This window comes from Juglans regia, chromosome 2 (assembly GCF_001411555.2).
Source record: "Juglans regia cultivar Chandler chromosome 2, Walnut 2.0, whole genome shotgun sequence".
Lineage (NCBI taxonomy): Eukaryota > Viridiplantae > Streptophyta > Magnoliopsida > Fagales > Juglandaceae > Juglans > Juglans regia.
In genome coordinates, this window is record NC_049902.1 from 36,028,799 (window position 1) to 36,041,230 (window position 12,432).

The 12,432-nt window shown below is 37.6% G+C and overlaps 2 protein-coding genes across 6 annotated transcripts; one reads left to right on the top strand and one right to left on the bottom strand.

Annotated features, from left to right (window-relative positions):
* Positions 1-370: 370 nt before the first annotated feature.
* Positions 371-4,971, bottom strand: LOC108984053 (1-acyl-sn-glycerol-3-phosphate acyltransferase-like). Of its 5 annotated transcripts, none has more exons than XM_018955897.2 (6): positions 4,704-4,971; positions 3,776-4,146; positions 2,315-2,464; positions 1,702-1,800; positions 1,533-1,625; positions 371-928 (listed from the first exon to the last, which is right to left on the bottom strand). In XM_018955897.2, exons 2-6 carry the CDS (start codon positions 4,091-4,093, stop codon positions 662-664), a joined length of 927 nt encoding a protein of 308 aa, XP_018811442.1. In that variant the 5' UTR covers positions 4,094-4,146; positions 4,704-4,971; the 3' UTR covers positions 371-661. The 5 variants fall into 5 exon arrangements, with proteins under 5 accessions (XP_018811442.1, XP_018811436.1, XP_018811430.1 ...); XM_018955891.2 differs by having other exon boundaries at positions 4,488-4,971; XM_018955885.2 differs by having other exon boundaries at positions 4,234-4,971.
* Positions 4,972-6,063: 1,092 nt separating this feature from the next.
* LOC108983997 (heat shock 70 kDa protein 16-like) lies at positions 6,064-12,152 on the top strand. The gene is made up of 10 exons (XM_018955807.2): positions 6,064-6,216; positions 6,605-7,902; positions 8,791-9,003; positions 9,331-9,426; positions 9,519-9,668; positions 10,073-10,273; positions 10,719-10,865; positions 10,946-11,074; positions 11,165-11,295; positions 11,716-12,152. Exons 2-10 carry the CDS (start codon positions 6,733-6,735, stop codon positions 11,804-11,806), a joined length of 2,328 nt encoding a protein of 775 aa, XP_018811352.1. The 5' UTR covers positions 6,064-6,216; positions 6,605-6,732; the 3' UTR covers positions 11,807-12,152.
* Positions 12,153-12,432: the final 280 nt, after the last annotated feature.

Here is a 12,432-nt window from a genome sequence, read left to right on the forward strand (position 1 = left end):
CCAAGTGCAAGCTTAACAGCAGTTCATTCTTTTATCCTTCAGGATATGCAAATTTGTGATCAAGGCTGGTTTGGTTAAACAAAATAAGACTATTTTATCTCACGTAATTATTATAATTTTTTTAAACTCTCATACAAAATATAATAAATAATTTAAAATTTTCAAATTCTAAAATAAAATTATATTAAAAAATTATATTATAATAATATTTTATTCAACTTTCAACAAAACATCTCATCTCATCTTATCTTATCTGCGTAACCAAACAAAAAAACCAATGTTGAAGAATAAACCTGTGCTTGATGAGCATAAAATGGTTTTTTCCTACTACTGGAAAATGATGGCAACCTGTTACCCAGAAATATTGATGGGAATGAACTATACAAGCACATATACTGATATACATACATGAGCAAAAGGATCTCTGTATTCACTTCGATGCACTGAAAATGATCATAGTCAATGTTACAAGGCTAAGAAAACCTAGTCAATAATTAATCTTGGACGAGCAAACTAAGCTTAATGCAAGAGAATTAGTGGTACAAAAGATGACACTCAAATCATGCTAATTGCAAACTTAACTCAATCATGCTTATCGTAGCAAGTTTGCATTGGGACTTCCTTCTAAGAATCGAATGATCAAAAGGATGATGCAACTCCACTATGAATTGGAACCATTTCTGGGATCTTCTACCACAAGAGGCCTCTGAGACTCGGGGAGATGTTTGATATACAAGTCATGAATCATCTTGATGTAGCCGTCGATCTTGTCCGCTGTCCAATCATTGGTACTTATCGGAGGAAGATACCTTACTGTCAGAGGTGCTGGTCGAACATTTAAGCTGCCCTTCTTCCATGCTAGATGGGTACCTGTCAAGACCATGGGAACTATTGGGAGGCCTGACTGCAATGCCAAATGAACAAAGCCCTGCAATGGAAAGTGATAGACCAAATATTTGCTTTAACATATAGCATAAGCAAGAAAGTGCAAGAAAAGTTACCACATCAATTACATATCTAATAATAACAAAGAAACTATACATTGAAATGGCCAACTGATCATTCATTATCATTTTATTATAGTTGCTAAAAAATATAGGGTTCCTGCCTTTATTTTCATGTATGTTTCCATCTGCAAGATTTGATACAATATTTATTATCCATATAAAGGTCTTTATTAATCAAAGTAAAACAGATTTCACAATAAGAGTAATGTCATTCATCCGTTCGTTTATGTAATGCATTCCTTAATCTACTTCCAATTAGATGCACTGAAGTTTAGAACAATCACCAATTGAATTTCTGACCCACAAAATGGAAGGGCCCAGGAGGATGCAAACTTCATTTATTACTCAAGTATTCGCTTAATACTCGAGAAAAGACCTCATCAATTACAAAGCTAGGCACACTGGCTTGGATTCCCCCCAAGTGATGCCTGCCACTTTGGGCCATAGACAATACCACCATATATACCACAATGTGACTTATATCATGAAGAAAATACCAAGTCCCAACACGGGAAAGGTTATTGCCTTTTTAAATGGGAGTAGCCGCCCATTTTTGGACCTGGTGCCCTCGGGAAAAATTATCAAAGATAGGTTGTTTTCCACTACTGCACGGGCTGCCTGGGCATAAGAAGGATCACAAGTTAGAAACGCTATTAAAAGAATCTCGGACCAACAATGTGGGGAAAATGGCCACCTGTTTCATGGATTCAATGGCTGCTGTTGGGTTGGAGCGATCTATGCGAAGGTGGTTTGCCAAAACATAAAGTTGTCCAAATAGTGGGTACCAAATGATCTGCATAAAATACGTATTGGGTCATTGGAGTTCCTCAATCCATTCTAGAAAGTAAATCTGGCACGGGCATAGTGACTGTATGAATAACTCTCCACTCTTGTATGCACCTGTACATTTTTTTTTACAAGTAATCTGCACTAGTACATAGCAAAGATGAATCTAATGTTGAAGGGAACTAGCAAGTAAAAGCACCTATGCTTAAATAAAGGATATATTAAAATCCATTTTTCACAGCACACCATCTAGGCATAATATAATACAAGTCAGAAGCATTTCCAGTCTGCATTTGGGTGGCGAGGAACCATAATCAAAGAAAATGGATCTTGATCAGCAGAGATGAGGGCAAGAAATGAGCATTTTTTTTAATGGGGTGCAAATCTTCACCAAGAGGAGCCTTGTTCACAACATTGCATGAGCAATGTCAAGGCTCAACTAACTATAATGGTGATACAGACAAATTAATTTTCAAAATACAAAAGATCTGCCATGTTTATTCTTAAAGCATTGAACATACCTCCTTCTTGGCAATGCCAACAGTGCCTGTGGGAGTCAACCACATTATTAGGAAAATATCGAGAGGAGATGCATGGTTACTGATATAAATGGCCCTCTTATTAGAAAATTCAGCACCCTGAATCTTTATAGGATTCCCAAGGATCCACATCTGCGGTCAATGTTCTGAAGCATTAATCATCTACTGCAAAACCCCTCAAATTCTCCAAACTAAATAAACTGCAGGAAGCTAATACAGGAGAATATTGAACAGCAAGAGCCATATTGATGTGTTGTACTCTTCAAGTGTCAGTAAATGCTTGGGGCGTCTTATTCAAATGCACTCCATGAAACCTAGGATGTTATGGGAAAACGTTTGCTGACCATACGCTAGAACACATTGTCATATGTGCAACAAAGCAGTCCCTTAAATCAGTCCAACTTCTCTGATATGGTATTGTTCTGTGTACGGATCCATTTCATAGAACTTACCTTTCTTTGATGCTTATGTATGAAGAGTCTGTTCGAAAATGTAGAGTATTCATTACTTAACACATGCTCTGTAAGGTTCTCGTGAGAAATCTCTCTGAGTCTAAAATGTGAAATGCAAGCTGTATTTTGTTTTTCAGTAATTTATTTTGCAAGAAACTCTTTCTGAGCACTTTTTTCAATTAGCTGTGAATTAATATCTTTTGATCCGCCCGAGCATTTTCTGTTTTTCACGTACTGCTACAGATGATATTCCCAAATCAATGCCATGCTGTGGTCCAGTCAATGACTGCTAGAGTAAATGCTCTGACTTGTCAGCATTCAACGATCAAGAAAAAACAACCCTTTTTCCACGGGCCTCTAACACTTAATTGTTACGAAATCTAAGGATAACTTTTCTCACAAAATCTCTGACAATAATATATGGTTGCCCGAAAGGAATTACAATCTTACCTGGTTCAATTAATAGGTTTTTTCCCCTTAAGGAGAAGAACTATCGGCAGACTTTAATAGCTATGGCTGCTAACGCATTACATATCGGCTAATAAAAATGGGAAACTGGAAAAAAAAATATGAACGAGGTCAAACACTGCATTCATACTCATATCCGTGAATTAAATGAAGTTCAAATGGAAAGGAGGTCTCCTAATCAGTGAAGAAAACAGTACATTAGGAGAAACAGCAAAAAACTCAAATAAATGCCAGCAAAGATCTTCTAGGGTGATGATATTGTACTATTTTTTAAAAAAGAATAAAGAAAATGGAAACAGCTCGTATCAGCCCAATTTAATTCTGTGGCCTAGTTTGAATCTTATAGAAACTGCAGAAAGAAAATGATGTCATTCAAAAGTCCAATTTTCTTTTCCTCAGTTCTTCAGCTCATACGCTACTCGACCATTGAGAAACACACAAATTTTCAGCACCATAGCTATCTACTTCAAAACCTCAGCACAAGCAAAAGCAACACGAGCCATAAAAACAAAAGGTACCTTACCATTAATCTACCAGTAACATGTCCATATATGTTCCCCTGCCTGATCCTCTCATAAGGCCACGGTATAAGCGCGAGCATGATCAACGCCCAAACGAATGTCGTGATCATCATCGTCGCGAAACATATGACAACTCTAATCCAAGATAGTAATACTGAGCCCCATCCAACTTCATCCAAATGCATATTGGCCCTTAGCTTCGATCCCAGTTCTTTCGCCGGAATTTTCGGCGTTTCCTTCACACTAAGTCTAGAGCTTGCATTGAAGCAGCTCTCCAATCTTCGAGTCCTCGGAAAAGAACTAGTTCCACTATTCTCCATAAGTCAATGATCAAAGTCTTTGCAGTGTTTGATTACAAACAAACAGAGAATACCTGAACAGGGCAAGAAAAGAACAGATACTTCAAACATTAGGGTGGGTTTGGCTGCTGAGAAAGCGAAGAAAAACCCGGACCTTGTACCTTCCTTTCGTCTCCGAGAAAATTAAACCAAGCTTCGAAAAATTACTGGTCGAACGAAGCTTAAAGGCTTCGTATTTACTCAACCCTCTGGCTAACCAAGTAGAGCCTAAAGCTGAATCCTAGTCAAGCATATATCGCATATTCTATATAGAAGGTTTAAGAAACAAAGTACCAAAGCCTCAAAATATGCAACTTCAATTTTAATCTATCGCTGAAACTTGATCAACGATAAAACTAACTAGAAAAGTAACTACCTCGACACTGGAAACGAAAGGAACACGAAACTTCCAAACGAAATCATGTTTGTTCAAACGCATAAAGCCTAGCTGAGTTGGGTTCAGTATACGCTTTACACGACATCAAAAGTTGTTTTTTTTTTTTTTTTTTTTTCTCGGCAGCCAAACAGACCCAAGTACGAGTTCTGAGGCAACAGAAATGGGAACTTGGGAAGACCCACCGAACGTTCTTACCAGATTAGGGGAATGGGAAAAGCGTACACGGCAATCCAATTGGATAGAATGAATGGTAACACTTTTGTGTTCGAGATAATACTGCTGCGAAAAGAACCAGTGGCAAGGGCGTACAGGGCATGGCAATCCAATTGGATAGAAAGGAAAAAAAAAAAAAAAACACAACTTTGTAAGTAACAAGAAGGCAAGCAAAAGGCCAAAACAAGACAGAAAACGTGAGGCTATTGTTTCGGGCATTTGTTGTTTTTGCGTTGTCTGTGAAAGAGAATCCGACCTGCAATGTTGGATGATGCTACGTTGAAGAGGAGCCAATAAGTCCCATATATAGAGAGTACCACAAACATGGGCCATAGAAAGAAAAAAGGAATGTGGTCATGACTTGTGTTACTTCGGTTGAAAAAACGTCATACGTTAAATCAAACATTAATTTCTGTAATTGCTGCCCATCTCTTCATTGATACTCATAAGGATCATATACAGATTGGTCCAAAGTATTATCTCTTTTGAGTCTCTTGATTGGATTGTCTTTTGTAAAAAGAATCTACTGTCAAATTATTCGCATATGAAAGAAGCAGCTTTCCCAGCCTAATCTTTGCAATCTATTGGGTATGTTAAGGGGGGGAATGTATTCCAATAAGCCACTTTTAATATTTTTTTTCACTCGTGTCTATATTCAACACACTGTTTAAGTTCATAGACACGGACCAAAAAAAGTCATCCCCCAAGTCTCATGCATCGTGTGAACAGCAAAGAGGATTGGACAATCACACGACTAGGATTCCGCTATCCTAGACATGAGATAAAAGCCTTCAAATAGTTGTATAGATAGTGTGTGGTGTTAAAACTTTTAAATATACGAGAATAGGTAGGATATGTTTTAATCCATTCACTCATCATACAAATCACAGTCTATAACCTTTATTTGATTGTATATAGAATTTGTTTGGTTTGGATGAATGAGGCAATCCATCCGCCCGTCCGAGGTGACGGGGTTACTAATACTGCATTAATAGTATATATTAATAGAACTGATCATTTGAAAGGTGAGATATAATATAATTATTTTTTTATACAATGGACGAGAGATTTCGAATCTAAATTTTTTATTTAAAAAACAGAATCATATATCATCAGGCTATAAACTCTTGGCAAGACTTGTACATTATTGAATCCAAAATCTTACCCTTAAATTTTTAGCTAAGCTGTTGACCAAACTGCTGTCGTTTGGCTTCTCCCGGTAGTCGAGCTAGACTCTTTGACCCAAAAATCAAGAACTACAGGGGTTTTAAAATAAATGTGCAAAAGTTAAGGGCACCACTGAAAAATCTATTATTCTGGTCCAGCCCCACCAGACTCGCTTATTATTATTTCTCAAAAATGGTGGAGCTTTCGCGAACAAGCCGCAGGTTTTTTCTCCCCGCCACCGATCGCTCCTTATCGTAATCTTCTCCATTGTCCTGGTTTCCATTTCGGTTTCGTGGAATTTTTCATCGAAAAATAGTCTCTGAATCAGGTAATTCGTCCTTCTTAACCAGGCAAAGTTCTCTGCTGCTTCTCGAATTGGATTTTTTATGGATTAGCTTGTGATATATTGCTGCGAAAATGGGAAGAAATTTTTTAGTTTCTGTGTCTTTTTTTTTTTTGGCTTTAATAGTTGCGAGGTCACTAGATTTATGCTAATTGATTGGCTTCGGATTGAACTTGGAATTTAGAATATTTTGATTTAGTGGTCACTACTAATGTATGGCTATAATAATTTTTAACACCCTTTAATTTTTAATTTTCACTGGAAATATCCTTGGTTCGAGTAGAGTGAGTTTACATTTCTTTGGATATTGGTTTACGGGCTTGGGCATTCTCACCATTATGTTTTCTTGTTTAAATTTTGAATATTGTTGTAGGGAAACTTAAGGTTCGTGGAAAAGTTCCAAGGTATAAAGTCTTGAGTTGGTTGGTTGGGGAAAGTGAGAATTCGGACTTAATCAAGTTGCTTCTTTTTTTGGTTTGCGCTGAAACCAAATTAATTGAAATGAGTGTGGTGGGATTTGATATTGGAAACGAGAACTGTGTTATTGCCGTGGTGAAGCAAAGGGGTATTGATGTTTTGTTGAATGATGAATCAAACCGTGAAACCCCGGCTGTGGTATGTTTTGGGGAGAAGCAACGGTTTATGGGATCTGCTGGTGCTGCTTCTGCAATGATGAACCTGAAATCCACAATATCTCAGGTCAAAAGACTAATTGGCAGGAAATTCTCAGATGTGGTTGTGCAGAACGAGCTACAAAAGCTGCCTTTTGAAACTTCTGAAGGTCTGGATGGGGGCATTTTGATTCACTTGACGTACCGGGGTGAGAGCCATACATTTACGCCAGTGCAGATTCTGGCAATGCTCTTTGCTCATTTGAAAGAGATAACAGAGAAACGTTTGGAAATGCCCATTTCAGATTGTGTAATCGGGATCCCATCATACTTTACGGACTTGCAGAGACGTGCATATTTGAATGCTGCGACAATTGCTGGGTTAAAGCCTTTGAGATTGATGCATGACTGTACTGCTACTGCACTTAGTTTTGGAATTTATAAAACAGATTTCCCCAGCTCTGGACCAACTTACGTTGCATTTGTTGACATTGGTCATTGTGATACCCAGGTCTCTATTGCATTATTTGAGGCTGGACATATGAGGATATTATCACATACTTTTGACATAAGCTTGGGAGGGAGAGACTTTGACGAAGTTTTGTTTACTTATTTTGCTTCAAAATTTAAAGAGCAGTACGGTATTGATGTGTACTCTAATATCAAGGCATGTATCAGGCTGAGGGTAGCATGCGAGAAGCTGAAGAAAGTGTTGAGTGCAAACCCAGAGGCACCTCTAAATATTGAGTGTCTGATGGAGGAGAAAGATGTCAAGGGATTTATTAAGAGGGAAGAATTTGAGAAGCTAGCTTCGGGATTATTGGATAGGATGAGCATTACTTGTAACAAAGCCTTGGCTGATGCAGGGTTGGCTGCAGAGAAGATCCATTCTGTTGAGCTAGTTGGCTCAGGATCTAGGATTCCAGCTATTACAAGATTGTTAGCTTCGATATTCAGGAGAGAACCCAGCCGGAAACTGAATGCGAGTGAATGTGTGGCACGTGGATGTGCTCTTCAGTGTGCAATGCTTAGTCCAGTTTTTAGAGTTAGAGAATATGAGGTTTGTATTTCAAAATGAATTCTCAGTTCTTGCCCCCTCTGCTTTTTAGGACGATCGGGGGTACTCATACTCCGGCAGCTCTAGAGGAGTTTGCTCACTTGCCAATATTTGTCCTGAGCATACTTCAATAAACATTTATGCCGTAATGTTTATCTTTAGCCATACACCACTGCTTATGTTTACCCAAACTGCTATAGTATATCATTTTATTTATTTGAATATCATAGCATCATATATCTCTGACCGTGCAATACACGATATATTCCAAAAGATGCTGACTTCACTCATGTAAACAAAGTGCATTACTACACATTACGTATCTAGTTTTGGTGGGCTTTGAGCTCAGCTGCCTTGCATGCTTTGGATGAAAATAATGATAACAATAATAATAACTTATAAGCAACTATAGTTTTCCTTAAACAAAGACAGGATCACTTGCATCCATTGTAAAGTTCTGGAAAAAACATTGTTGACCATTAGGCCCACAGGTCAGTCATGTTACTAGCAATAAATCTGTTGATCATCGAATTGGAAATAATATGATTTCCAAAGTACTAAAATTGTGCTATCTTGTGCCATATGATCTGACTCAGTCAGTAACTTATATATCTGTTTAGTCTTAAGCCTCATTTGTTTTCGCAAATGAGATGAGATGAGTGATGAGATGAGTTGAGATAAAAGTTGAAAATTGAATAAAGTATTGTTAGAATATAGTTTTTTAATATTATTTTTGTTTTGAGATTTGAAAAAGTTGAATTGTTTATTTTATTTTGTGTGAAAAATTGAAAAATTTATAATGATTAGATGAGATGAAATAAGAATGATTGTGAAAACAAACGAGGCTTTATTCTATTTTGTAAGCAATTCCCTTTGCATTTTATCATACAGGTTCAAGATATTATACCTTTCTCCATAGGATTTTCATCAGAAGAAGGCTCAATTTGCACGGGGTCAAATGGTGTGCTGTTTCCTAGACGCCAACCAATTCCAAGCCTTAAGGTTCTATCATTTCAACGAAGCTATTTGTTCCATTTGGAAGCATTCTATGCCAATCCACATGAACTGCCCCCTGGTGTCCCACCAAAGATTAGTTGTTTCACGGTATGCATACTTGGAGGTGTTTTGCTTACATGAAAAATTTTAGGAACTCCTCCTTTGAATTCTGATTCATTTACATTATCTTATTTGAGGCTTCATTTTAAAATAAGCTGTTTATTGATTTTGGTGCACATCCTTTTAGTGCGCTGCAAATCAATAAAGCCATTCACAAATACCTCAAGCTCGACCCAGCTTTGTGTTTGTTTATCAAAACTAGTGGGCTTGAGTTATCAATTATTTGTATATGGGAAGAGCACTTGGAACTGCAAATATCAGCTGAGGCAATGGGAACATCATTTCTATCTTATCAACCATCTTTTCCTTTCACAGATTGGTCCTTTCCACAGCTCACATGGTGAAAAGGCCAGGGTTAAAGTCAAAGTTCAATTGAACCTCCATGGAATTGTCGGTGTTGAATCAGCTTGGGTTAGTGAGGAGTCTCATTTTGTTTTCAGCTATTTGATTTGTCATTTTCGTTGAAATTTTATGATGTGGTATAAATCTTATTATGACTTCAGTTGATAGAAGATCATGTAGATGATACAGTCACAAGCAGCAATATTCATTCGAATATAGATAAAATGGATGCTGAATGTGCTGCTTCTGATATGGTTGCAAACGGTGTTGAAGATAGTGCCCGTGCACAGTCTAAATCTTCACATGCTTCTGTAAGTTTGTAATCAATCACGTCCTTATTGTGCAGCACTATTTGTTTCTCCATGTGTCTATCTGTAAGCATGCACTGACCTCGTCCTTAAATTAGTATCCATGTTTCCTTCTTGGATGTTTCAGAAGATATTGTTGAGGGTTGGAAGTGCAAAATTAACTTTATAATCATTTCTCCACAATATTCTTCATCATGGCACTGGTAACTTGTTAGAGGAAATTTTAATTTTTATATCAGCAACATTTAAGAATAAAGCATGGAAGTGGAAAATGGTTTTGATACTGAGGGAGTACATATGGATGAGTATGTTATTTATGTTTTGTCAAAGTTCATGTATTTTTCTGAAAAATTAAATGTTAAAGCTATGTGGGAAATGTAAAACTAATTCATAGAACCCTCCTGCAGGCTGAGGGAATAAGAAGTGATAAAGTGACCAGGAGGCTTGAAATACCAGTTAGCGAAAGTATCTATGGTGGAATGACCGAGGCTGAGCTCTCTGATGCCCAAGAAAAAGAAACTCAGCTGGCCCAACAGGACAGAGCTATGGAACAAACCAAATTCAAGAAGAACGCCCTGGAGTCCTATGTGTATGATATGCGAAATAAGGTATAACTTGTGTAATTATTCTGACACGTAAAATATATGCTTTTGTTTTATGACTAAACCTGATCGTACACTAGGTTGACTTCAATTTGGTTGTCGCTACCTGGTTTTATGGAGGAAGTAGTATGGCTTGATGCCCACGCTCTGATATGATAAATTTATCTTCTGAACTTCGTTTATTTTTTATTTTGGGCAACTTAGTTTCTTGATTGTTAGAGAGGGTTATATTCAATTGTTACAGGGTGATTTATAGTATTAGTGCATGGTGCTCGTGCTATTAACTCATCAGTCTTAACATTCACTATTTTGTGGGAAATATCTTAATGCTGTTCGCATCATTATCCATCTCGTGGAATGACTGACTGAAACAATTAAGATGGGCGTTTTAGTTTATACTTCCATCTTTCAATGAACTGGCTTCTGAAATAATCATGTGTATGATAAATAGCTATTCAACACATATCGGAGCTTTGCAAGTGACCATGAGAGAGAGGGCATCTCTAGCAGTCTACAGCAGACAGAGGAGTGGCTTTATGAGGATGGGGATGATGAAACGGAAAGTGCTTATACTTCAAAACTAGATGATCTTAAGAAGGTTATTTTCACTCTTCTAAATTCACTAGTTTGTCTTCATATTTTCTCCTCCTTGCTTGACTCTCTCTTTGTTTTTTATAGTTGGTGGATCCAATAGAGAATCGTTATAAAGATGAAGCAGCAAGAGCACAAGCAAGAAGAGATCTGCTCAAGTCCATTGTGGATTATAGTAAGGCTGTTGATTCAATCCCACCCAAGGATCGAGAGACGGTATGATATGAAATTGCCAATGATGACAATTACTAATCTCATACTGTTTTGATGATGTTTCCAATGTTTTTAACTTTCCATTACTTTCAGATCATTAATGAGTGCAATAAAGCAGAGAAGTGGCTAATAGAGAAATCCCAACAGCAAGATGCCATGCCTAAGAACATGGACCCAGTATTATGGTCAAGCGATATCCAGAGCAGGAAAGAGGATTTGGACACGTATTACTCTTGTGCTCTTTTTATCTGCATTTCACAAAATTCGCAAGTTATATTGTTCCATATAGTTAGGACAGAAGACACAGAACCTGAATGTGGGAGTACAGGATCCAATTTTTCATAAGCCAATTACGTAATCTATTACTGAAAATTGAATTTCCAAATTGGTGAGCTTAAGCATTGTACTTTATATCAATGGCTTATATAGAGAAAAGATGTCATATATGAAAGGGTATGATATGTGAGAAATGATAGTTGCAGTCGTAAGTGTGCAAGCGCCGCCGCGTAATCACTTTGAAAAAAGTAAATAAATACAAGACTCACATGGAAAAAATTAATTTTTTAGTAGTAGATCTCATTCTACTCTACGATTGCATGTAGCATTACTCTACCTTTAAAGAGTTTAACGATGTTTTGTTGCAGGACATGCAAGCATATACTGAGATCAAAGGCTGCTCCTCCAAATCCAGAGAACTCGGGGCCAGACCAGCATGACACTTCCAGTCACGCATGAGAAGTCTGACGTATTGATGCCTCCATGGGGATGAGACGAGATCCTCATCTGATCTTGACAAATGTAGATCTCGCTTCATTTTTATTTTTATTTTTTGAAATAAAGTTTCTCTCTTTTGTGAACCGGGACATGGGGTGTTAGTAATAGAAGAGGTTTGTAGTCAATGTATGACCCAGTTTTTGCGTGAACGTCAAGGTCTCTCAGCTGGTGCTTTTTGTACAATTGGAACAGTTGTAGCTGCTGTTAAAATTGGGTTCCGCGGGCAGCTTCTTGGTATAGGACTGAAATTTGTGTGAAAGTTCAATTTAGTGGTTTACTTGTTTTACAAGAATTTTAGAGCTAAAAATATACAATCGGTGCCTGCTCACATCACCACCGATGTCTTCTTGTGTTAAAGCTTCCTCCCTCTCTCTCTCTCTCTATCTCTTCCTTTTCCATGTTTAGAAGCCATGTATCTAAAGCTTTTGCGTTTTTTCCTCGTTTGGGATGAACAGTGGCCGATCTGCTGCCATACCGCCAGCTTCCTAGGCCACTGATTTACAAGGCACAAGAAGCAACGTTACAGACAGTGGGCGAATGTGCTTGATGCGCTGCACAAAGTGGCACATGCCGTCGACTGGGTCTAA